The sequence below is a fragment of the Melospiza melodia genome, chromosome 2, assembly GCF_035770615.1.
Source record: "Melospiza melodia melodia isolate bMelMel2 chromosome 2, bMelMel2.pri, whole genome shotgun sequence".
NCBI lineage: Eukaryota > Metazoa > Chordata > Aves > Passeriformes > Passerellidae > Melospiza > Melospiza melodia.
In genome coordinates, this window is record NC_086195.1 from 25360991 (window position 1) to 25385185 (window position 24195).

A 24195-nucleotide genomic window follows, 5' to 3' on the forward strand; every position below is an offset into this window, starting at 1 on the left:
ATGTTTGAAGTGAATTAAGTGCTGTTACACCCTGCTCTGAGCAGCCTGTCTCACCCAGTGCATAGCTTGTAAGAGGAGTAACTTGATGGGCTGTTATTCTTTACTTCTCACCATATCAATCAGAATTCAGGAATAAACATCAAGGCAGAGTAATTGTGAAACACTTCTGTGCACCGCTGCAGTGACACCAGGCAGCCAAAGCCTGCAAACTTCAAAGCATTAAAAAATAATAAATTATTAATTAGTCATATCTGCCAATCAGTTTCTATATATATCATTAATGGTATTTCAAGCAGATGGTAAAAGCTCATCTTTATTTTCAGCTTCTTAGCTGAAAACATTCACAAGGACACATCTGGGGTACCAGGTGCCTTGTACAAGGCACTGATGTGATTTGTATAATCACTACTAGCACATGTAATTAAGTGTTTTCAGCCTTCAGTTTTAAACTATTAAAAATTCCTTTCCCTGTTAACCACAAGCAATTTTTCTTCCTCTCTTTTCCCCTCCAGTTTCTGTCTCCTTTGCTTTCAAATATGTTAACCAGTTTAAAAGCCTTTAATTTCTTTCTAAACGTGAGCAGCACTGGGTTGGTTTTTTTTATTGTTTCTTTAATATCAAAAAGCAGCCTTGTTTGGAAGATCATGGTGTAAATTCCATTAATAACATCAAGCTAAACCTTTTTTAAATGGGTTGCCTTCATCCAGACCTGTATCTATTTTACTAAAACTCAAAAGAGGTATAACTATAGCCCATTACCCACAGTGCCCATTACAGCCGTTGTTTTTGAAGCCCAGAAGGACTGTTGGAAGTTAAAACACAGCTGTCTTCTTGACTGGTGTAAGATAGCAAATCAAGTCCTCAAAGTATCAACAGAAAAGTAACTGATCCAGGAAATAGTGGTTTGGTTTCTGTTTTGGCTCTGGTAAATCAGGACATTGCTTTGCCAAGGCTATTGCTGGGTACGCTGTCTGCACAGTGCAGTTCACAGTGCAGACCGAGAACTCCCATGAGGAATTTCAATCCCTCTAGCGGTGAGAGGGTGGAAAATTACTTAGGGAACCTCTATATGCCTTCAGTAAGTTAAGTATGAACCTAAATGAGCTTTAACTGTGTAACATCAGCTGCATTTGAAACCCATTCAATCTTCACAGGCTTCCTTTTCCTGACAACAGCTTCCAGCAATTCATTGTTTTGTAACTTCCCGACCCAGAAGTTTTGAATCTTTGTGTGTAAGAGCCATACAGTCTGTGAAACCATCCATTCTCTTTTTTTAACCTTCTCCACATTTGATTCTCTGTATGTTGCTACATGCAACATACATGTGGAAACAACACAGGACCTTTGTGAGTAATTTACAGATTATATTGCTTCACAGCCCCTTTTAGCTTGTGTGTACCTCTGATCTTAGAAACCTATTTTTATGTCATTTGTCACAGATGCAGAATAAACTTAGGTGCTGTTCTGTCCTTCAGGCAAGAACACTCCTCAAATACCTGCTCCATCCTCCCTGCTACCTGAGCCACCCAGTGAACACTGGGGAAGTGTGTGCTAATACAGCAGACTGGCAAAGAAACAGTTTTATGGCAGGAAGATGCTTTCAGTCTGCAAAACCCAGACACAGTCGTTTCACAGATTCATTCCCTTCAGTGTATCTCACACAGCAGAGCAGACCATGGCACAAGTAATGGAATTCCATCAGATGTTTATTCAGCATGAGCAACAGTTTGGCAAGTTAGCGCTTTCCACCAACACGGGGAGCAGAAACCTTGACTGGTTTCACAATCTTCTGCTTAGGTGCTGCCTTTGTAGGGGCCTGTAGAGAAATAATGAAGTATGAGTGAAAAGAAGTTATTTATCTGCAGTTCTAAAAGGGTCCCTGTATGTACTCTTGACAGAAATCAGACCAGACTAGAACTGCAAACTATAATACTGGGATCATGCTAATATTTGTTTACACACATAACACTAAGCCAACACAAGGTATTAATTCAGAAGTGATAATGAAACACATGGTAGCACTCATCAATATATTGTTACCAAGTTCCTAGATAGTGAAGATGTCACATTCAGACAAGTTTTTGTTTATTAATTATCTCTGATATTAGGTCAGAGAATGGATTTCTTGTAATATTTATTTCTTCTGCTTCTTCTTCTTATTATTATTAAGAAACTTACAAAAAACACAGAAACAGGAATTTCCAATTAAGTGCCACTGCAGAACGTTGTGTTTCATGTTACAACATAGTGTATTCCATTTATTAGTTTCTATTTGCCTACAGCATCTCACCTTTGCAGCAGAAACAGCTGTTTTCTTGGTTGCCTGCTTAGCCTTCTTGGCTTCCTTTGCAGCCCTGTTAATTCAAGTGGAAGTTGAAGTTAATTCAAGTTAATTCAAAGTGGAAGTTATCTATGTCTGCCATACACAGTTTCCTTGTTTCAACACTAAGCTTCCCACGATCAGGAATGGATAGTATTACTGCAGATTTCTCCTCTATATTCACTATCCCCTGAAGGAATTTAGAGACAGCAGAACTGTCAGTGACAAAAGTACAAAGGGAAAAGGCAAGGAGAGATCCTTCTTTGCTGCCACTATCTCTTGCCAAGATTACATACAAATATACAGATTAAAAGCAAACAAAAAATCCCACAGAAAATCTTGTAAAACACAGAGCCCACCTAGAGTTTAAGCTTTTGTATGAAAAGTACTGTAATCTTTGAAAAGCTTGGGATAGTACTGTAATCTTTGAAAAGCTTGGGACAGCTCCACTGATCTGACTTCTCACCTGATAGCTTGTTCCCTCTGTGCCTTTCGTACTTCGGGCTTCTGGTTCCGCTTGGCCATGATCTCAGCGAGAGAGGCACCAGTGATGGCTCTCTGAAACTTCACAGCACGGCGCGTGCGCTTCTTCTGGACTTCTTCCTAAGAGGGCAGGAGACAAACACACACAATCAGCATCACAAGACATCAAATACATGGCCAAAGACAATTATGGGAACAAGCTGCTACTCAAATTGAAGCTATTTAAAACTGTACACTATAGTAGAATTTTACTCCTCACTTTAGAGGATCCTTCTGTTGGGGACAGAGAAGTGCTGCCCTACCTCCACATGGCCCCTTCTCCAGCCACATCCTGTACTTTTCATTGTGTGTTACTACCAACAATCCTTGGCTGGCTCCCCAGCTGTCCAGCTATCAGTGTTGGAGACACACATATTAGACCCTGTATCGTCTATGCTTCTACAGCAAAGTATGAAAAAAAAAAACTGAAAGAATGTTACAAGTTCAGCCATCGGTAACTCCCAGACAAAAAAAGGGGGGAAAGATAAACCTTTGATAGTGTCATCTGAAAGGAAAACACTCCACATCTATTCAAGTGGATCACGTGCTGGGGAGCAGGGTAAGCCATCATGCACCAACTTTCTTCAACCATTATTGCACTGATGTAAGCCTTTCTCAAAGCTCCTCTGCTGTGCAAGTTTAAACAAGAGCACTGCAGCATACCTCATGCTACATGTTTCATGATTTATCCTTCTCATGCACTGACAGCTACATAGGGAAAGACCTCATGCTACAGCCCAAAGTTTTCAACGAGAGTACATTAGGAGAGTCATCTCTGCCCCTCTAACCCCAAAATCAGCTCCCTATGCTGTCACCATTGAGGAAGTTTACAAGACCAAACTTTTACAAAGTGTGCATATTAAACAGCATTACCCACCTTCCCTAAAACTAACTTTTAAAAACAAGCCATTCCTACAATTATTAAGATCTACTGAACATACTGTGGCTCTGAGTGGTCTCTCAAAGAAGGGCTACAACACAATACAATGATTTTGTTGAAGTGGTGTATAAACTCATGTAACTGCAGTCACATTTTCACCATAATTAACTAGTCTTCATGCTGGTAACTTGGGACATGCTTCTGCTGAACACTGGCACACTTAAGTGACCTCTGACAGAGCAGTGACCACATCATCTTTTGGTCACCTCCTTCCAGTGCCATTGGCTGGGATGTACTTACTGACTGTCCCTTCTTGTGCTTACGCCTGTAGAGAACAGTCCAGTTGATCTGACGAGGGTTTCTCTTGGAAAGGAATGCAGACTCACATTTTGCATTCAAGAACTGAAAAACCTGGGAGGGAAAAATGCTTTGTGTAAGCTTTGTTTCCATGAAAGACATTACCACAGTTTGCATTAAGTATTCTTCGAGTCAGCGTTTTTTGACACTGATGTTTTTGGAGTTCTTAAACACAGCTCTGACTAGTCAAAATTTTAGAAGGTAATTCAAGAAATCTTATGTTTTGTATTTTGTTACATTGGTCAAACTGATGTATTGCAAGGCATTCTGAAGTATCTTCATTTTTCTGAAAAAAGTTCAAATTACCACTTGCATCCAGTGCTGCTGTGTATTTCAGGCACAGCATGAATGAACAGCTGTGTCCAGCATCATGCTTCCCAAGTGTCTGTCCTCAGCAACTATGTACTTCCTGTACGTGGGAGTGACTCAAAACTCGGCCTAGGGAACACGGGGAGACCAATGCTCCACCCGATTCCCCTGCCTAGTGACACTAACCTGTTTGTCTATAACAACAGGCAGAACGTGCAAGCCGGTTTGTTATTAGCTATATAATTCCATTTAAAGTACAACCTTATTCCCAGGAGCACTCACAAGGATTCGGCCAGTCTATCTCCTGGTCATTTTGCTGGGAATTCGGCAGAGAAAGATGACTGTACTGGGATACTCAAAAGCCAAGCCATCCTTTCATAGGTAGGGACAATCCTGTCTGCGTATGACATGACAGCTTGAAGGGCTCTCCATCCTATTTTACTTAAAATATTTATACTCAATTATTTTGGGAGACCAGCTGTTGGCTCCAGCGAATCTCAGCATTTGATGCAGGACGTCTAAGCAGCATTTTCTACACAACTCTGGTACTTTACACCTGCTGCTTTAAGACTCCTTTAGATACTGCATAAGCTCAACCCCAAGCTACAGCACGGATCTCCTGCGGAGCAGCCACGGCAAACAACTGCACACCGATGCTGTTTTCACACAACTTGATACGACCGACTCGGGCATGGGCCACATCAACACTACCGGAGTCTCCGGACAGTCCCAGAGGCGCGGCCCCGGCTCCCCGCGCACCGCCCAGCCGCCCTCCCGTCCGCAGGGCCCGCTCCGGCCCGCGGGGCTCGCCCCGGCCTCACCTTCCCGTCCGTGCGGGCGTAGCGGCGGCCATGGCCCGGGTAGATCTTGTACCCGCTGAAGCTGCACAGCTCGACCCTGCGCGGGAGAGAAGAGTTAGGGGAGGGCGCGGGTGGCCGGGGGAGGCGGCCGGGGCCCCGCGGCGGCCTCCCCGCGGCGGATGGGCGCGGATAGCGGCGGACGGGGCGCTCACTTCATGATGGCGGCGGCTGCGAGGGGCCGGAGAGGCGGAGGGGACGCCGGGAGGCGGTGTCGGCAGCGCCGCGCGGGGCCCGACGGGAGCGGAGCGGGAAGGGCAGGGCCGGGCCGGCAGCACCGCCCCGCGCCGCCCCGCCCCGCCCCGGCCGCACCGCGGCGGCTTCACGGAGCTCACCGGGCCGGGCTCCCCCGGCGCTGCCCCGGCCGCGGGACCCGCCGCTCTAGCCAGCATAAAGGGCGCGGCGCTCCCATAGCGGCCCGGCCCGGCCCATCGGCGCTCCGTTGCCTGGCGGTGTTGTCAAGCGCGGGGCATGGCGGCGGCCGGGGCGGGGGATGAGGCGGCCGGAGCCGGTAAGGGCAGCCCCGGGCAGGTGCCGGGGGCCGCGATGTTGGGGGCTGCGGGTCTCGAAAAGCGCTGTGGGCGCTCGGAGGGGTGCGGGGGGCTCGGCGCTGTGGAGGCGGCGGCGCCCCCTCCTCTCGGGGCCGGCTCGGCCGCTCCGGTGCCCCCGCTGCCAGGCGGCCCCCGAGGGCCCCGCGGGCTGGAGGCGGCCGGGGCAGCGCGGGGCGAGGGGGGCGCCGCGGGCACCGCTTCCCGCCCTGAGGAGCGCCGCTGGCTCGGGGCAGGACGGGCACTGTCCATCGTGCTGGAGGGTCCCGCAGCCTTGTAGAGCCTTTATAGGCCAGGATTTGAATGATATAGGGCCCGTTTTCCCTAGAGGGGAGGGCTGAGGAGTCTTGGGGACAGCGCCACTTCTGAGGGTGTAGTTCCTTGGTTCCTGCCAAACGAGAAATAAGCGATTTTGAAATGTTTTCCTGGGTCCTGAAAGCCTGCTAGGAAAATCTCTTATAGATCTCATTATATCAATGAGTCTTTATAGAATGGAATCATATTAATTTGGTAGAGTTCCACGTGTATATATAATTCATGCTGTATACTGAACTGCCATGCTTAAGCAAGCAAGCTAAAGCTTGTTGCAAGGAGAAGAAGAACATTCGATATTGAAAGAAGGACCTGTGCTTCTGTGAGTCTTGAATGTGCTCATAAAGGATACCCCAGACAGGGAGATAATGCCAGCACCCCAGGTCGTTTAACACCTGTGTGAAAACCTTCCTTTGTCAGCATCATGGAGAAGTGGTTACAGCAAGTCTGGCTGCAGGGATGTGCAGTTCAATAGCAAAGCAGGTGGATGGTGTTGCCATAGAAATACAGGTTCTTTGCAAATAGTTGTGTGTGTTAAGTAGCAGTTGGATCATGTTATACTTGAATGTTGGAAGTCTATGAGAACCGTGTGTAAAGCCACATTCTGAGTGCCCCAGTTTGAATGGGACACCTCGTGCATGAATAAAAGGATTACTCTTGCAATTCTGTACTGTGGGTCCTTGCCTCTCTCCTAGGTTGGAGGGGCCAGTTGTGGATTTTTGTAACAAACCCTTGGATAAATGAGCAGATACAAAGTTTGTCTGGTCAAATAAAGTGATCAAGCAGTTGTAGGAGTGACTGCTTGAGTGAGAGACAAGTGATACTTTCTCCCTGAATGTGCAAAGACAGGAGTGTGATGATTGCTGGCTCTGCCTTGCTGCTCTCCAAAGCTCTTGGGGCAACTGTGGATTAAAAAAAAATGGGAATATAATAAATGTCATCAGACATCTTCTTTAGAAATGCATGTTCTCTAGCTGACAAAATAGTACACGAAAAATGTTTGTCTCTATCCGTAGTGTAACTAAACCCTAAAAACTATAAACTGTACTATTAATATGAGAGTCATATTAGAGTGAGAACACTCTTTGGGATATGTTGCTGAAAAAGGAAGCATTGTTTACTGAACAGATATTAAGAGAACAAGAAGCGCTACAGTGATGTTTGTACATCAAATACACAGCAGAGGCTCAATGTATGAAAATTATTACAATTATCAGGTGTCACTTTGGGTGATTCAGGCTCCCTGTAGATGGCAAATGTTTGCCTTTTAACTTTATGTAGTGACCCTTTTTGCATAGGACATTTGAATTTTGTGTTGTATTAAGTAAATGGTGTGCTAGCCCATTTACAGTTTGTTCTTCCCAGTGCCCCAGTACTGTAGTGTGGTTGCATGAGTGGCTTCTTAGTTTAGATAGAATGCTTACACATAGTTAGTTGTCAAGCTGCTCAAAACTTAAATTCTCTGAAGAATTTTTAAATTTAGGTTCTTTGGAAATTTGGGGTTTTGAGGATCGCACCTTTAAATTTAGCTACCAGAATTTTGCTGCATCTCACTTCAAAGGATTTTTGTGACTTTCCCAGAATTCTGCCAGAGTTCCTAAGTGGGACAGTGTCTGGTATATGTGTATCTTTCAGTAACTGGATCAGTTACTCTTAAAGTGTAAGCTGAAGTCATTTGCTTCAGTTTTACATGGAAAAGAAAGTTAATCTGTTTTTCCAAATTATCTGCATCTATTATAAAACAAATCTTTTTATTTTGCGTTGCTTTTCCAGTACGTGTTCTCACATATAAACTTTATGGTGCTTTTTTTGTTGTTTTTTTCTCCTTTTTATTCTAAGGCTTGATAGTCAACTGCTCAGGTCAAGGATTGCAAAAGCTGGGTCCAACCTTGCCCTGTGATGCTGATACTCAGACTCTGATTCTGGACAAAAATCAGATAATTAAATTGGAACACTTGGAAAAATGCAGGAATCTGATGCAGGTCAGTATTGCTTGATTTGAAATTGTTATCAAATAATGGTGCTATGATGCATCTTCTGCCTTCAGGCACTATTATGTTATTGAAGTAAGCTAGAAGTTACTGTCTTCACAGGAAAATAAATGATGGCTGGCTGAAGTAGAAAGCTTTGCCATCAGTGGAGGTCTGCAGTTGAGAGTGGAGGGGGCTGTAACTAAAAATGAGCTAAGTAAATCCTAATGGGGGAGGGACATGATAAGAACACTTAGAAAAGTCACTGATAACTCAAATTTTGATACTTCTTAGCTTTTGAGTACATGGGCTTTGTAACATTAAAAATAATTTTGTATTATCACTGAAAGTCCTTCTGGATAGACTCGAGGCTGCCTGATAACTTTTACAGGCCAGCTACACTGAGTTGGCAGAGGTGGGGTTTGTTGCTACAACAAACCTTCACCACACTGCCAGCTTGGTGATCTTGTTACTGAAGTGTGTGTCTAGTCAGGATTTACCCTTTAAAAACTTTGTGGTTTACAGTCCTCTTAGCACAGGACCTGTCTGAGAATTGTGTGAAATACATTTTGTCCTCTGCCATATTGACAGTAAGTACAATTTTACACCAGGAATGGGGCAACAATTTGCACAATGAATTGGCAGTTCTGCTATTACAACCTTATTTTCATATGACACAATTCCTCATTCTTTTTCCTTTATTTAGCTGTTGCTAGGAGAATTTCCTCTTAAGTTTGTGGAGTGAGCTGTGAGGACTCATGTTCTTTGATCAATTTATTTCCTGGCTCTTGCAGGTTTTTTGTCTGTGTCATTTACTTGAAATGAAATATGTAGACTGCACAAGTATCTGTTGGAGTAGATTTTTAACTACTAGAAGTAAGACCTTACTCTGTCTGCTAGTTAAAACTGTTTATTTTGTGTGTCCATCTGCAGCTCTCTGTGGCCAACAACCGGCTGGTGCGAATGATGGGTGTGGCAAAACTGACCAAGCTCAGAGTGCTCAACTTGCCTCATAATAGTATTGGGTATGTGGAAGGGCTGAAGGATCTGGTGCACCTGGAATGGCTGAATTTGGCAGGAAATAACATTAAGGTAAAGTATTCACTCTGTTGCATTTACCAGAATCTTTTGTTGTAGAAATTTGGAACATGCTGCAAAGAAATCTGAGTATGTTTTGATTGGAACAATGTTACTATTTTGTGTCTACTGGCTTATGAAATAGAAGATGGCAGCTTTCGGAGTTGTCTAGGAAAAAATGAAAGGTTTGACATCAAAATGAAATGCAAGTAAGGAAGTAGTCTCCAAAATTATTATCTTTAAAATACAATTGTATTAAAATATGGTGTTTATTTTGGGTTACTTAGCTACTGGTTTTTTATCCTTCAAAAGAATTTATAGTTATTGATACCTGGTTTTATTTAGTAGCTAAAAAAGGGTTACTGTGAGTAACTGATTTCTTTGTTTTTGTAGGCCATCGAACAAGTCAATTCCTGTCTGTGTCTTCAGCATCTTGATCTGTCAGACAATAACATAGCTCAGTTAGGTGATCTCTCCAAGCTTACCTCACTGAAGGTAGGTGTTCTATCTCTGTTTTTAATGCATTCTGTACAGAAAGAAATTTGCTTTGAAAATTTCTGCCTTTAGACATTCACTCTTTGAACACTAGCTCTTAGAGCATTTTAATTCATTAAATGTAATTTCTAGAGAAAAGTGTGTAAATGTTCTCTTCCTTGTTTTGAAGTTGCAGGAGCTGAGGCAGTGATTTTTCCATAGCCACTCTAATGATTTTGATAAAGATATGATGGTGATGATATCTTCTTCATAACTCTTTGTTGTCTTATCCTATCACGAATCAAAAACATACTTCTAACTCTTCCAACATGCATGCTGTAGAGAAAAATGTTTCCAAATACTTTTTTTGGTAACTGTGACCAGAAAGTCTTACTTATCCTTCTTTTGCAATGTGTTTTTGTCAGGTGATGCCTGGAAAAGCAATCTGTGGGTTCTGATCAAGCATTCATTTCATCATGTGTTCATCATGTGTTTTTATTTTATAGACTCTGTTGCTGCATGGAAATATTATAACTTCACTTCGCCCTGCCCCTGCTTGCCTACCTCAGAGTTTGACTGTTTTTTCTTTGGCAGAAAATGAAATCAGAGACTTAAATGAGGTAAGATATAGAAGATAGATCACCTTGTCTTTAGGTAGACTGAAAGAAGGAAGTGGAACAATTTTTTTGAGGTTGTAACTGAGAATGGGCTCTCTTTGAAACAACCCAACTTACAATATTTTAATTGTTTATATGTAATAACCATGTTTGCATTAGCTGCACGAGCTAGTGGTGTCTTCTAAAATTTAGTCTGAAAGAAATTTGCCTTTTTTCTGTTATGTTTTTTTTATTCAAGGATGTTGAATGAAACACTTTTAGGCCCAACCTTTTCTAATTGTCTGAAAGTTGAAAGCTGAGCTGACTAAATGCTGCAGAGAGCTCCTGCAGCTGCTGGGATTAGAACAGAGGTTTGAATTGCACTTGTTGCCACTGACCTATTTTTCAAACTGTGTAAGAGAAACAAATAATCTGCCTGTGACTTTGTCTTTATTGTTTTGTTTGTTTGATTTATTATAAGTAGCAGCCAAAACTCTTGGTTGGGATTTCATGTTGGAAGAAAATGTTTTGGTAATAATTTCTCTTCAAAACAGGGCAGGGTTTCTCCAGCTTTTTAGCTTGCCTATTTTTTTTTTTATTTGTTTGTTTTCAAAATCCAATAGCTGTTGTAGTAAACTGGACTCATACTACATCTTTCTATACATAAAGCCCCATTCCCAAATTTTAAGAGAAGGTAATACTTTCCAAGGACTGATAGCATTTACAGAAGAATCATTGGGAAATTGCAGTGTTCAAAAATCAAATGTGATTTTTGATTTATTTGTCATTCAGTTCTTTTACACAGGTTGTCCAGCTGTAGTTAGGAGAAATGTGGAATGTGTTTCTCAGTTAAGAAATGTATTTTGTTTTCTCAAGGTTTCTTTCCTGGCCTCTCTTCACCACTTGGAGCAGCTGTCAATTATGAACAATCCTTGTGTGATGGCCACACCTTCTGTCCCTGGCTTTGACTACAGGCCTTATATTGTCAGCTGGTGTCTGAACCTTAAAGTTCTTGATGGATATGTGATCTCTCAGAAGGAAAGGTGACGTAATAGTATTATTAAATCTCTAAAATTATTATGTGAAGTTTGGCTAAGCTAAAATTGCTTTAGCTAACCTTTTCATCTGTTACACTGGAATTATTATTTAGTTAGCTTAGACAGAAGTATGAAGTTAAGCTTTTGTTTTGTTGCTCAAATCACAGAAGCACTTCTACAAAGCAAAACTGTGGTAGCAGTTCATCAGAGTCTGGTGCCCCTTCTTTACAGCCTCTTTGACTTTGCAGAATGTGACAATCAGCAGGAGTTAAAGCTGTTGTCTTGGGGGAAACTCAAACTTGCCTTTCTATAAGCATGATCTGTATGTGCATTTTTACATTTGGCTTTTTTTGTTATTGATTAGTTAAAAATTATTTTGCTCAAATCACTTTTTTCTGTATCACTGTGCTCATTATGTCACTATGATATCTGCATGACAAAGTTCTTGACATCAGAACAGTCCAAGCATAAATATTATCCAGTATAAGCACATTCCAGTCCAGGACACTCACATATCCTAGGACATTAATGTCCTTTTTACCCTGTTACTAAAATTAAAAGGTGCCTTTCTTTTGGTCAGAGGTGAACCAATTCTATTTCTGTTTCACCATAACCTGCTATGACTTTCCAGGAAAGTTGCCTGTTGGAATTTTAGACTTCTTTTTCATGACTTTTTCATGGGATGTTCTGTATTATCTATATTATTTCATGTAGGTGTATTATATTAAAGAATCTCAGGCAGAAATTAATTTTTAAAACAGACTTGTTGAATACTTTTTAGGAATATGTGCGCTCTGTGTCTGTTTTACATGTTTTTGTGAACTTCTCTGTTTCTGTGGAAGCTTTGCTGATAAGTTCATTGAGACAGATGTGTCTTCAGTGCCCAAAGATAACACACAAAGCAGAGATGCACAGTTTTGGACAAGTGGGTTTTTTCTTTTTTGTTTCATCGATGCTTAAGTGAATTAGTACATTACTCATTGTTCTGATAATGACATTGCCAGTTTCCCTGGCTGTTGGGAAGGATGAAAGTTAGACAAGAAAGTCTCACAGATATGTGTGCTTGGTAGAAAGATTTTTGAATGTGGAATCTGAAGAAGGAATAGAAATGAAAGCAGGTTTTGATATAGAAGAAGAGAATTGCTGAGCCAGTCTTACAGGCTCTTACCTGGACATTGCACATGTTCCAAATCTTGCTTAGATTTGTAGATTAGCTCTTTGGTACTCACTGGAAGAACTGTAGTGAAAACAGAGTTACTGTTTCTATGCTGTTTATTAAAGATGCCATTTATTAAACCATTTTCCCCCTTCCTAACAGCTTGAAAGCAGAATGGCTCTACAGTCAAGGGAAGGGAAGGTCATTTCGACCTGGGCAGCACGTTCAGCTAGTTCAGTACTTGGCTAATGTTTGTCCTCTCACATCTGTATATGGACTCCAGACTGAAGAGGATGCCAAACTGGAAAAAATACTGAGTAAGCAAAGGTGAGAATTTAGTTTCTTTCTTAGAGAATGTAATGGAGAACATAATTATGTATCTGATGTGTTAGATGTGGTAAGATTTCATTTTAAGTATTTCAAAGTAGCAGTGAGGGCTGGAGATGCAAAGTGCCACAAAAGTACAGGATGTGTCCTAGATGGGATTGAGAGGCAGGGCAGCAGCAGCAGGAGTGTTTTTGTGCTTTCTGGGCCAACTAGGGGAAAATTCCTTTGTATTTTTCAGCCTGTGCTTTGTAGGACACTGAAAGTAATTTGTGTTAGAACTGTGATTAAAATAAGCAAACTATGAACTGGGATTTTTCTTTCTATTGCCACACAAAAAGTGATGAAAACTTCAAAAAGGAGCTTAGCTTTTGTTCTAATTGTAAATGAGGACTGTTGTGGTACACTGGTGTGTTAGCCACTTTTTATTGTTGAGATGTTCTTTCTTGGTTTTAAAGTTAGTTGTCCTTTGGGGGGCACTGTACCCAATGATGCATTTGTCCATCTGTATCTGGCATCTGAGGTCTGTCAGCAGAGGAGAGCCTCTGGCTCTACCAGCAGTAGCTGTGTTGCTAAGGTCTGTGCAAATAGATGAGTAGAGTTATCATGGTGTGTTTCTTGTCCATGTGAAGGTGAGCTAATTGTGGTTAGAAGCCAGAAAACAAAGCAATACAGGTTATTCTGTTCCCCAGGACCTATTGACAAACTTTTTCTTGCAGATAGAGCAGAAAATTCAGCTGCCAGGAGCAGGCTACCTAAGTGGCATAGTGTGGTTAAAAGGCTGAGCAACAAAAGTGTTGTTGTTAGCAGAAGGATATCTCAGAAGAAGGACTAGAAACTTGGAAGCATCTAGGAGTTACTGCCCTCTTTGCAAGTGTAGATTGATCTCCAGGAGGAAATGATGGAAGTGTTTTAGCTGTTTCTGAGGAGAAGGTGCAGTCAAGGCATCTTGACCTTGGAATCTCTAGCTAAGTACTCTAGCATTCACATCTTTCTGGGGAAAATCCAGGAAGTTGTTCTGTTGAATAGAACTCTTCAAAAATTAAAAAAAGCCCTCAACAACCAAGCCAAAAAAGCCCTAGTAGAAAAAGCAATCCCCCCAAATCCTCACCTGTATTATATATACACATGCATATATGGTTTATAGGACAGTTTGACTTTGTCCTCTGTCTCCTGAGCTTCTAATTTAGCTGGGCTGAGACAACCTGTGTGTTCTCTGAGTTTGTAAAGGATGATGGTTTTTTTTGTGGCAATATTTGTTGATTTGTACTAGGATGTTGGGCTGTTAGTAACAGGAGCACCTTGATTCACTTACTTTGAAATGTAAAAGATACTCCCACGATTCCTCAAACTCCTCTATACCTACACATATAATGTATTCCACTTTACAAACTTAAAATATTTTCATACCTTCTTCATATGTAGACATACCTCATGGTTTTCAGTTTATCGTCAGAACTGCATGTTGGGCTTTTTTTCATTTTTATTTGGTAGATTTTTTGGGATTTTTTTGTTTGTTTGGTGGGGGTTTTTTTTGTATTTTTTTTTTTTTAACATGTAATGAAGAAAGAGGGGCTGGAGGAAGGGGAGCAGGAAAAGACTGCAATTTCCTCCTTTGTGAGTGTCTTGTGTATATAGGAGTCTGCATAACAAGCCTCTCCTTTAGAATGTTTTGATCACTTCTTTCTTTTGAAATAGCTCATAGTTTCTTTTAGATGTTTTCTGTACAAAACAAAGTTTAAATAAAGCACAAAATCTATTGTTGACACTCTGTGTTTAGACTCCACCAGAGGCAGTTGATGCATGAAAACCAAAATGAGGAACCACGGACATTTGCTGCTCCCAGCAAGGCAGTGCCAGTTGCTCATGAACACAGTGCCCAGGCCCAGCCATCACAGATGGTTCTTGAAAAGGGTAAGTAGCTTGTCTACTCCTGTGATCTAACCTGTGGAAATAAATATTTTTCTTTCGAGCATAGGTAACTTTGTGGAAGGAATTTCAGAACAAGACCCTGTTATTGTTTTATTTTATTGATCTTCTATTTTCTCAACTGAAGTTGTAGATTGTTTCAAAAAAAAATTCCAGTCCATGCTTGTTTGTGTCTGGCTGGTTAGGTGAAAAACCCAATCCGACAAAATGAGAGTTACGACTTTGACTTTGGCATTTTGTACCAGCTTATTCTCTAAGGAAGTGCAGTTTGTGCAATTTCTTGCACCCAGTGTTTGCCAAGTTTGGATGTTAATGTGGTAAATATTGTCCTGATACAGAAATAATGCTCATTGTTACTAATATGTTAGATCATCTTACCCACCAGGTGCTAACTGTCAAAACCAAATTTTGTATCCTTATGAATTAAACAAACTATTAATATTACTGAAATACTCTAACACTATAGTGTGCCTTTCTGTCTATCTAGAACCTGTCATCCAGAGGAATTCTTGGGTTGGACCAAGTGCAAGCAATGATCATTCCTATGCAGTAAAGAACACTTTTCTTCATGAAAGAAGCTTTTCCAAGGAGCTACACCTCGAAGATGTACAGACAGATGAAGACAAATTAAACAGCAGCCTTTTATCCTCAGAGTCTACTTTCATGCCAGTTGCTTCAGGATTGTCTCCAGTGTCTCCTGCTTCAGACCTGAAGCTACATGGAATGAATGTGAGCCTAGAAGATGATGATGATGCAGTGATTGAAGGTGTGAGAGATATTAATAGAAGGGAAACAACTAAAAAGCAGGAAGCTGTGTCTGTTACAGGAGAGCACCCTAATAGAGCAGCAGGAAGTGTGGAAACCCAAGAGAATATCAAAGAAATCCAGCAGGTGGCTGCTCCTGAGCTGGTGACAGCTGGCCTGGCTGCAAGGACTGGCCACTGTTTAGGGGCTGCTGAAGGCCAAGTTCAGCACAGTCACCCCAGCACCTCGCTAGGTGCTGAGTCAGGAGTAAAAACTCTTGGTCCTGAGCAGGTGACAGAAGAAAGGTCTGCTTCACTGGCTGGGCAAGGTGCAGCACCAGCTGATCGAGGTGCAGCTGAGCTGCAAAGGATGAGTGAGGCAGCTACCAAGCTCCAGGCTTCCTGGAGAGGATTTTACACCAGGAACCACCATCCTCAAGCCAAGGAAGTGCGGAATGAAATTCGCCTACACAGAATGCAGCAGCACATCATTTATTTAACAGCTGAAATAGAAAAGTAAGTTGAGGTCATGCTGTGTATTTGCAAGTCTGTCTGAATAGAGCTACCATTCCAGAGTATTTCAGATCAGATATAGATGATATAACTACTCACAGTAGAACCTAGCATCAGAAACATAAAAGTGATTACATTACAGGATCACTTCCTGTAAGGTAAGCACAGTTTTGCACATGGCTATTCATACTCTCCAAGTGCCTTCTATAAGTGGATTGGGTTAGAACACATTTTTCTATTTCTATTTTAGCAGGACTTGCATATTTCAAAATAGAAATTGCTGAGTGGGATTTTTTTAATTTGTCTCCTCACAATTAGTCTATAAATGAAGCGTCCATATTGGGACCCGTTATTCTGTTGCTGGTAAAAGCAAGAATTTCCTCTACCTTGTATGATACAATTTTAAAATGTGACTGTGTTTGGTTCTGTTTTAATTTTTGATCCTGTGAATGCATGTTTGGAGAAATCATGGTCAAAGTTCCTCAATTTGTAAGCCAAAAATTCTGAATTTAGTTAATATCTTTCTGGATCAGCCTGGATCAGTCAGTCTGACAGGCTCTTTTTCTTCACTCTCACAAGTGACAAAAGCTGTATAAATTGAGTGCTCAGTGAACCTCTAGAAACTCCCAATGCTTACACATCATACTCCATCCATACATCAGTGGGACAGCATAATTTGAAATGAAGAAGTACTGTTTGGTGTGTGGGGGGCTGATAGTTGTGCAGGAAAAAATAAGAGCTCGAGTTCAGTTTACAAAAAGACACATTATTGCCAAGCCAACAAATGTGCTGCAGTAAAAGGAAGCAGAATTTAAATGTAACTGAAAAAGAAACTTCAAGTCAGCAGCTGGGTATTTATGGCAAGCCAGACTGCAGTAATTTCTTAATGTTAGGCTGTGTTGTATCTTTCAAAAGTGCTGTTATATAAGTAGGCATTTTTATGTGTTCTTGTTGCTCTTGTTATTCAAATGTTGCTTATTTAAGCTGCATAAATTTTGGATGTGTGTTCTTGCAGACTGAGAAAAGAAAGAGAGGAAGATAAAATGCAAAGGCTTGTACAGGAGGAAGCTATCAAATTTCTTTGGAACCAGGTAAGTAATTTTAGTCCTCTTGTTTTTCTGCTTAAATGTGAATTTGGAATTCAAATTTGAATCTGCCTGTGTGTGAATTCACATTATTTCTTACTGTAGGTTCTGAAGACATAGTCAATATGGTTCAGTTTTTCCAATGATTTGAGTGGTTTAATAGACTCTTACTGCTGTGTTGTCTGCTATACTGATACTGTGGGGGGAAATAACCCTCAGAATATTAGTGCAAGCACACTGGTTTTACTGCTAAAGACTAAATAGTGGCCTGGTGTGAGAAGGAAGGCAAAATGCAAGAAAAGCTAAATAAACATAAGCAGGACTGTGAAGAATTATGTGACTGGTAAATGCCCATGGCAAATGAAATGGTATCAAGCTGTGTTGCTTGTGAGCAACTCAAAAGTTGTTAATACAACTTTTAGGAAGGAAAGTTGTTAATACATCTTTTAATAAGCTTTTCTTCCAACAATAAGGTTGTTTTCTTAAAAATGGATAAATCCTTTCTGGTTTTAAGAACAGATTGCTTTTTCTTCAGGTACTTGAATTGGGAGCTTTTGTGCTCTGTTAGTGTTTGGCATGTAGGTTTAAAAGCTATGATTTCACAGTAAGAGGAATAAAATTTCCCTAATGATACAGGAAACCTTTTGTTTGTCACTTGGTCTTGGATTTTATACAGAGCTTGGTTGCTGAATGCAATAAATCTACTAGAAATCAAAATATGTTTATCTGCATTTCATAATAAATTTTTCTCTATACAGGTTAAATCCCTTCAACAGTGGCAGCTTTCAGTGATGCAGAATTTAGGTGGTGCTGGGATCCCTTCAGCCAATACTTTATCCAAACCACCTCTTCAGTCATCCACAAGGGAGCAAGAAACCCCACCAGCTGTTAGTTCTGCTTTGTTAGCTCCAGCTAGTGAGGATGATCTCCAGGAAAAGTCTTCGTTGCAGTTCCCAGATTCTGGCTTTCATTCTGCAGCTGATCAGGCTTGTGCCAGTGAACTGTGCAGCTCTGCAAAGAGCTCAGCTGAAGGAAGTGAGAGCTCCCTTTCCATGGAAACCATCAAACAATATGGCAATTGTGTTTCAGCATGTTGCTCAGATGGAGAGGGTGGGCAAAGTAAAGAGAGCTCTAGTAATGGGCAGGACAACGGACTAATAGAACAGTATTTAAAATCTGTTCAGCAGCTGGAAGAGGCTGATGAAGACACAGATTGCAATGAGGAAATGGAGGGCAGCTGTCTACAAGTGTCTGTGTCAGCAGAAAGCCAAGATTCTTCCTCTGACACTGTCTCTGTAGAGCTCCCTCAAGACACATCCTCCCCAGTCCAAGGTGAAATCTGTCAGATACCACCAGGAAGCTACAAACTGACTTCAGGAATAGTAGAAGGGAAGCAAACAGACCGTGATTCTTCGTTCCAGATGCTGCATGTTGGGATAGCTGTATAATAGGATGGTTTCCACAAAGGACTAGGGATTCCATTTCACTTTCTCTTTCTTCTTCCTGTTTATACAAAACTTACTTTTCATGTGTGCTGTTTCAGATTCTGACTCATGTTATGAATTTATGTTGTAATTACTATTTTATTGATGTTGCTGAGGATTGATACTAACTATGCTAACCTGATATCAGCAAAGTTCTCAGTGACAATCATTATGCACTTTATTTTCAAACATAAAACTGGTATCCTAATAACTGGCCTCCATTAAATTAATTCTGAAGATTGGTGGGTGGATGGTGGTGGTGGTAGTGTTTGCTGTGAATTCACTTTGGTGAATGTGTTAGTAAGTATTTGTTTGTTTTTTTCCTGCAAAGAAAGATTAAATTCTTATTTTGCAAAGAGAAGAAAACAATATGGGAAGAAATTGAGTCAATACAGGCAGTATATCCTGTCATAGGTGGGATACAGCCCCCTGAGAAAGATGAAAAGTTGCTTTTCAGACTTCTTTTGATTTAAACAAGAGTAACTTGGTCAGGGTATCAAAGATGCATTCCAGAAAACCAGTGTCCGAGTCAGTGACTTTTTTGTAAATAACTTGAAGCTGCTGGCAAGAAATTAGATCATTTACATAAACACTGAAACAAGGAATTTCAGGAGAGTAACCTCAGGGAGCTTCAAACAAGCTTTGAACTTTGTTTGCCCTGGGGTTGAGTTTCCCTGTCTTCTCAGGTAAGACTCAAAATGGAACCAGTAGCAGCCAGGACTAAGGAAGAATTTCAGAAGAGCATGTGATTTGGGACATCATTTCCAGGGCTGCCCTGCTGGGTTGCAGCAGCAGACTTGGTGGTGTGTGTTTTGCTCCACTAGGATGCTAATGTCTGTGTGGGATTTGGATTTCAGTGGCTTTCAGGACATCAGTGAGTTTGATGGATCACAACTACTTTTATCTACAGGTATAAATACTAAAAGCAAATGCCATGACTTAACTATTTCCTGATATCTCTGTTGGGTTTTTGGTTGGGCTTTTTCCCCCTGTATGTCCACTAGTTGGCATTTTCATTAAATGTGGATAAAAAGTTGTATTTCTTCCCTGTTAGCAAATATGCTGAGATACCTAGGCTATGCTTTCCACTTAAACACTGGGAAAGCAGCGGGGTTTGTATCTCAGCCAGCCATTGCTATGTTGGGTTTTTTCCATTAAAAAATGGAAAACTACCAGGTATCTTAGTATACATCAACAGTGACAAGGGAAATCTGTTTTGCCATGTGATTTGTGATGGACAATAGTGAAATAAAAGTTGATGTTGTGATTTACAGGGGTCAGTTGCATTTTGCAACATGTACTGAAAGCCCAGTGTTGCAGTAGTTTGCTGATGTTTATTTCTCAGTTACAAAGACATATGCTTTTGTAATTCTCTGGATCCACAGGTTAACTTCTGATGCTATGGTGTCCCTAAAACCAACTAGCACTCTTTTAAAAGGACTCTTATGGCCACGTTACCATGTAAAATAATTTAGTTTTTGTGAAAGCTTTGGTTGCATGTCTGCTTTTGGTTCCAAGCTGAAATTTGCCACTACTCAGGAGTTTGGTATGAGGCCAGTATCTGCTTGAGGCATCAAAATATCCTTTATTTAGAACATAAATGGTGTTTTGGACTTGTACCAGCCATCTTCCCAGTGGTGAAGTTCACCTTGGAAGAATAAAGCTTGCCTCTGTGCATACAGTAGCCATCATCTCTTTTTCTCCCACCCCACAAAAGTTCTAGGGCACCAGCTTCTCCAAAGAGCTGTCTCTGCAGTCAGGCTGACCTTTGACTGTGCCTTGCATGTGTGGGAGCATTAAAGAAAACCCAGAAGAGCAGAGGTGGTAGGTCCTTAGTGTGCTGTCCTTCTAGCTGAATGTAGTCACAGCACATTGGTATATTCATAATTAGATCTTGGAGCACAGTTGTGCTTGGGTATTGAAAGTGGTACAGGTGCATTAATGTGTCACAGTGCCTGCTTACCTGGGTCAAAGCAGGGTGGAGACCATGGGATCATAGCCTTGTCCTCTGAAGGTGCTGAACTTGGCTTTAAATCTGCCTTGCCTGGGGATCTGCAGTTCATAGGACTTAGCTCTTTGAATGTCAGTATGTTATATAAAACCCCCAAATGTCAAATTGCAGATTGAGAGAGGGAATTATTTCAGTGTTTGAAGCAGTTCTGGATCTTGCACTCTGGAGGCAGTGGCCAGGTGTAAGTTCTCTTCCATGGCAGAGTGTTTTATTGCCAGACCTGGAAGGAACTAGACCACTGCCTGGATAGCAATGTTTCCCTTACTGGAGACTCTGAGGGAGCATATGTATTTTGCTGTTTTGGATTGTCACTTTTGCTGTGCACTTAGAGGTGAAACAACTTTAATTTTGGAGTTGTCACAGGGGGAAAACGTGGTGCAAGTAAATTTTTTATGGAAGCCCTAGATGTTTCTTGATATTTCCTTTTCTTGTTAGAACTTGCAAGCACAAAGACAAGACAACTTGCTTTAACTAGTGCTGAGGGCAGCTGTTGTCCTTATTAATGTGTAACCTGTATATACAAAAATGGTTTTATGCAGGTACAGCAAAGCATGTACCGACAAATATTCAGCTTTATCTTACTTTTACTTGGGAAACAGTGAAATACTAGAAAGTTTTTCTCTAATGTTCTGAAAAGTATCTTGCATGTGTAGAAGATGAGTTGCCTAAATACAGAGAAATCAAAGAATGGTGAAGTTTTTGGATTAGTTTTTACAGGGTTAAATGTAATTAGTTTGTATATACAGAAAATATTTTCATCCTGACCATTAAAATACATACAGGGAAAGACATAATGAGGGATACAGTGGAAAAATAAGGAGTAAAACTGAATGTATACTTAAATTGTCTTCTTTCAGCCCTGTTTTGAACTCTCAAAAAATCATGATGTGGAAGTATCATAGTTTAATATATGGCTTAGCGTTTACTCATCTTTGTTTAAGTAAGTTTCCTTAATCTAGGTGTGCAATATCTTTTAGCTGGATAGGGATGCAGTTTTCCTTTGGAGGTGATGGAAATTTCATAAAGAAATTGGAAGGCCTAAAATAGATCTGAAACTTTGCTGTGTTAATATTGTATTCTTTCCTTTTGAAAGGCTTCATGATCAGCAGAAGAATGTACTTTGTAGAAGAAAAGCTTATCTCTTGTGTTTTGTCCTGGGCTGATCCTCCAGTGTTAGTGGGAGAGATCCCTTGGTTATTTGCCAGGTGATGTTGCCAGCTCTGCTGTGAGTACAGTTGAAATGCTTCTTTAATTTGCTTCAGGAAAATCAGATAAATATATCTTAGGCTATTTAAACTGCACCACACAAGTAGTTTTGCCCCAAATGAGGTAGCTGGCACATGAAGGCCTGTTTTTAGCTAGTCTGTGGTAGAAATTACTTTTTCCTCTTTTTCTGAAGGCTGGGACAAGTACTTCTATATACCATAATGCAAGAAGGCATTAAGACTGCAAATTTTATTTTGCTGCTTCTAAACCACAAATGTCCTTCAGCAAATACTTGAGAAAATCCTTGCTAAACTAAATTGCAGAAGCCTAACAGTTGTTGATAGTTAAGTTTCTTAAACAACCATAGATTCCACTATTTGCATGCAGCAGTTTAAATAATGCACTTAGCAGCCAGTCTCTATATTAAAAAGTTGGTTTTTTTCTGAATAATGTTTGTATTTGAGCTTGCAAACTGTTCCTGTTTTTTTTTTTTTTAATGATTTTTGTATATATTGTCTGAAGAATTCCAATTTTTGTTTCTACTTGTAGCAGGTTATCTGATGAACAAAAATGGAATATATGTTCCTTTGAGATTACCTGGGTAATTTTTACTGCACTTGGTGTTCTCGTGTGTCTCACATAGATACACTTTTTCCTGAGAGGATAAAATTGTAGCAGTTAGGGGAAACTGACTAAATGACAAAAAAAGTAAAAACCGGTCAGTTCCCTGCTAGTGGAAAAGACACTTTCCTGTTTTTTTCCTCTCCTCTTGTATTAACTTTCCCCCCTTCCCCCCTGAGGACGTGCCACCCTAATGAGTATGCATCAAGTATTCATAAAGTCTTTCAAAATGTCTTCTTTTAATAGTTACACTTCTTTTTTTTCCCAGATTAGCTTTCTAGGACAAGTTACTGAGAAACACTTGCTTTCTATATGCCTACCAAAAAGTTGGTCTGTCTATTTTTAAATGTTTTCTTTGTCAGTAATGCAAAAAGCACAGGATCCCTTTCTTGCAAGAACATAAACCAGTATTTATCAGGAAAGGTGCTTTATCTCTGGGAAAGTGCCATGCCAAATTTTATTGTGCAAGACTTCTCAGTAAGAATCTTTTTTTCTGGCTTCATTACGTTTATAAGTATATGGGCCAAATTTATTTGTAGCATAATTCTACTGAATTAATTTTTTTGAGACTTCACAGTGGTATTCTACCTCTAAACTAGAATTTGAGAAGAAAAGAACAATTGGGTATTGGTTTGTCTCTCTATTTCTTGCTGTTTTCTGTGAAGAATGGTGGGTGGTTAAATTGGTACAGTTCATATATTTTCTATAAGTGTTTACAATTTGCATTTATTGTTTCTTAAGTATTTTGTTTGTATTGCTGAGTTTTGAATTTTAAATAAATGATTTGTACATTTATTGAAAATTTTAAGGTGTACCTTATATTGACTTTTATGACTATAGTAATAATCTTACAATTGAAGAGCTCTCCTGGACATGGGAAGCTCAGGAATAGAAAGCAAGTGATGGCAAGATAAGCATTGGCATTTTTTTCCTCGGCACAGCTGAGACATCTGATGGCCACTGCTCCATGCCTAGGACAGTAAGAGTGTAGTAGGGTACATGAAATGAGTTCACCAATGACTCTGAAATTGGTCTTTGTGATTTGCAGCCCTTTGTTTCCAGTGCTGGCCCTCTTTCGTGCTCTTAATTACCTGCTGTGTTTGAATTCAAAGATGTGGCAGTGTTCTGTACAGAGTTTTCTAGAGAGAGAATTCAGAAGCACAATAGCAATGTGTGGTGTTACCTCTCTTGGTTTGGTCAGACAGCTGCTCTCGTCTTAAACAAATGAAGGCTAATTAAACATCTTTTAGGCTTTAACAAAAAGAAACAGTTGAAGAGTTCAGATGTACATGAAAGTCATGTTTTACTGCAACACAATTCTCTCAAAGGTAAAAAAAATACAACAATAACAAAACTGAAACAACATAGCTAACTTTGTTTTTTTGTTTTCACTCAACTTGTAACACGTGGTGGTTTGTAGACATTTTAAACTCTTTACTATGTGTTTCTACTTCATGACACCAAAGATTTTTTTTTTTTTTTTTTTTAAGTGGGACTCTTCTATATTTACTGTTAAGGTGGTGAGGCACTGGAACAGGTAGCCCAGAGAAATGAATATCCCACCCCTGGAAGTGTTCAAGGCCAGGTTGGATGGGGCACTGAGCAATCTGGTCTGGTTTCTGCCATGGGCAGGAATGCCCCTGCCTGTGGTAAGGGAATGGGAATCAGGTGATCTTTAAGTTCCCTTCCACCTCATTCTAGGACTCTATTTGAAAAACAAGAATAGGCATAGCTAAAGTAACTCCACTTCAGGTATGAAAAAAGAAGAGCAGTGTCCTTTTCTTTTAAAGGCCTTAAAGCTGTACTAGTAAGTTTTAAATGCTGTGTGTTGTAGGGATAGTCACCATAGCACTTCAGGGACTCA

The 24195-nt window shown here is 40.5% G+C and overlaps 2 protein-coding genes across 2 annotated transcripts; one reads left to right on the forward strand and one right to left on the reverse strand.

Moving 5' to 3' along the window:
• Positions 1-1688: 1688 nt before the first annotated feature.
• Positions 1689-5471, reverse strand: RPL24 (ribosomal protein L24). The gene is made up of 6 exons (XM_063148167.1): positions 5401-5471; positions 5210-5285; positions 4023-4133; positions 2787-2923; positions 2291-2354; positions 1689-1816 (listed from the first exon to the last, which is right to left on the reverse strand). The coding sequence occupies exons 1-6, from the start codon at positions 5403-5405 to the stop codon at positions 1736-1738; spliced, it is 474 nt and encodes a 157-aa protein (XP_063004237.1). The 5' UTR covers positions 5406-5471; the 3' UTR covers positions 1689-1735.
• Positions 5472-5628: 157 nt separating this feature from the next.
• CEP97 (centrosomal protein 97) lies at positions 5629-23111 on the forward strand. The gene is made up of 11 exons (XM_063148169.1): positions 5629-5756; positions 7945-8087; positions 9009-9167; positions 9546-9647; positions 10133-10246; positions 11099-11265; positions 12578-12742; positions 14520-14653; positions 15156-15927; positions 16940-17015; positions 17768-23111. Exons 1-11 carry the CDS (start codon positions 5717-5719, stop codon positions 18455-18457), a joined length of 2562 nt encoding a protein of 853 aa, XP_063004239.1. The 5' UTR covers positions 5629-5716; the 3' UTR covers positions 18458-23111.
• The last annotated feature ends 1084 nt before the right edge of the window (positions 23112-24195 follow it).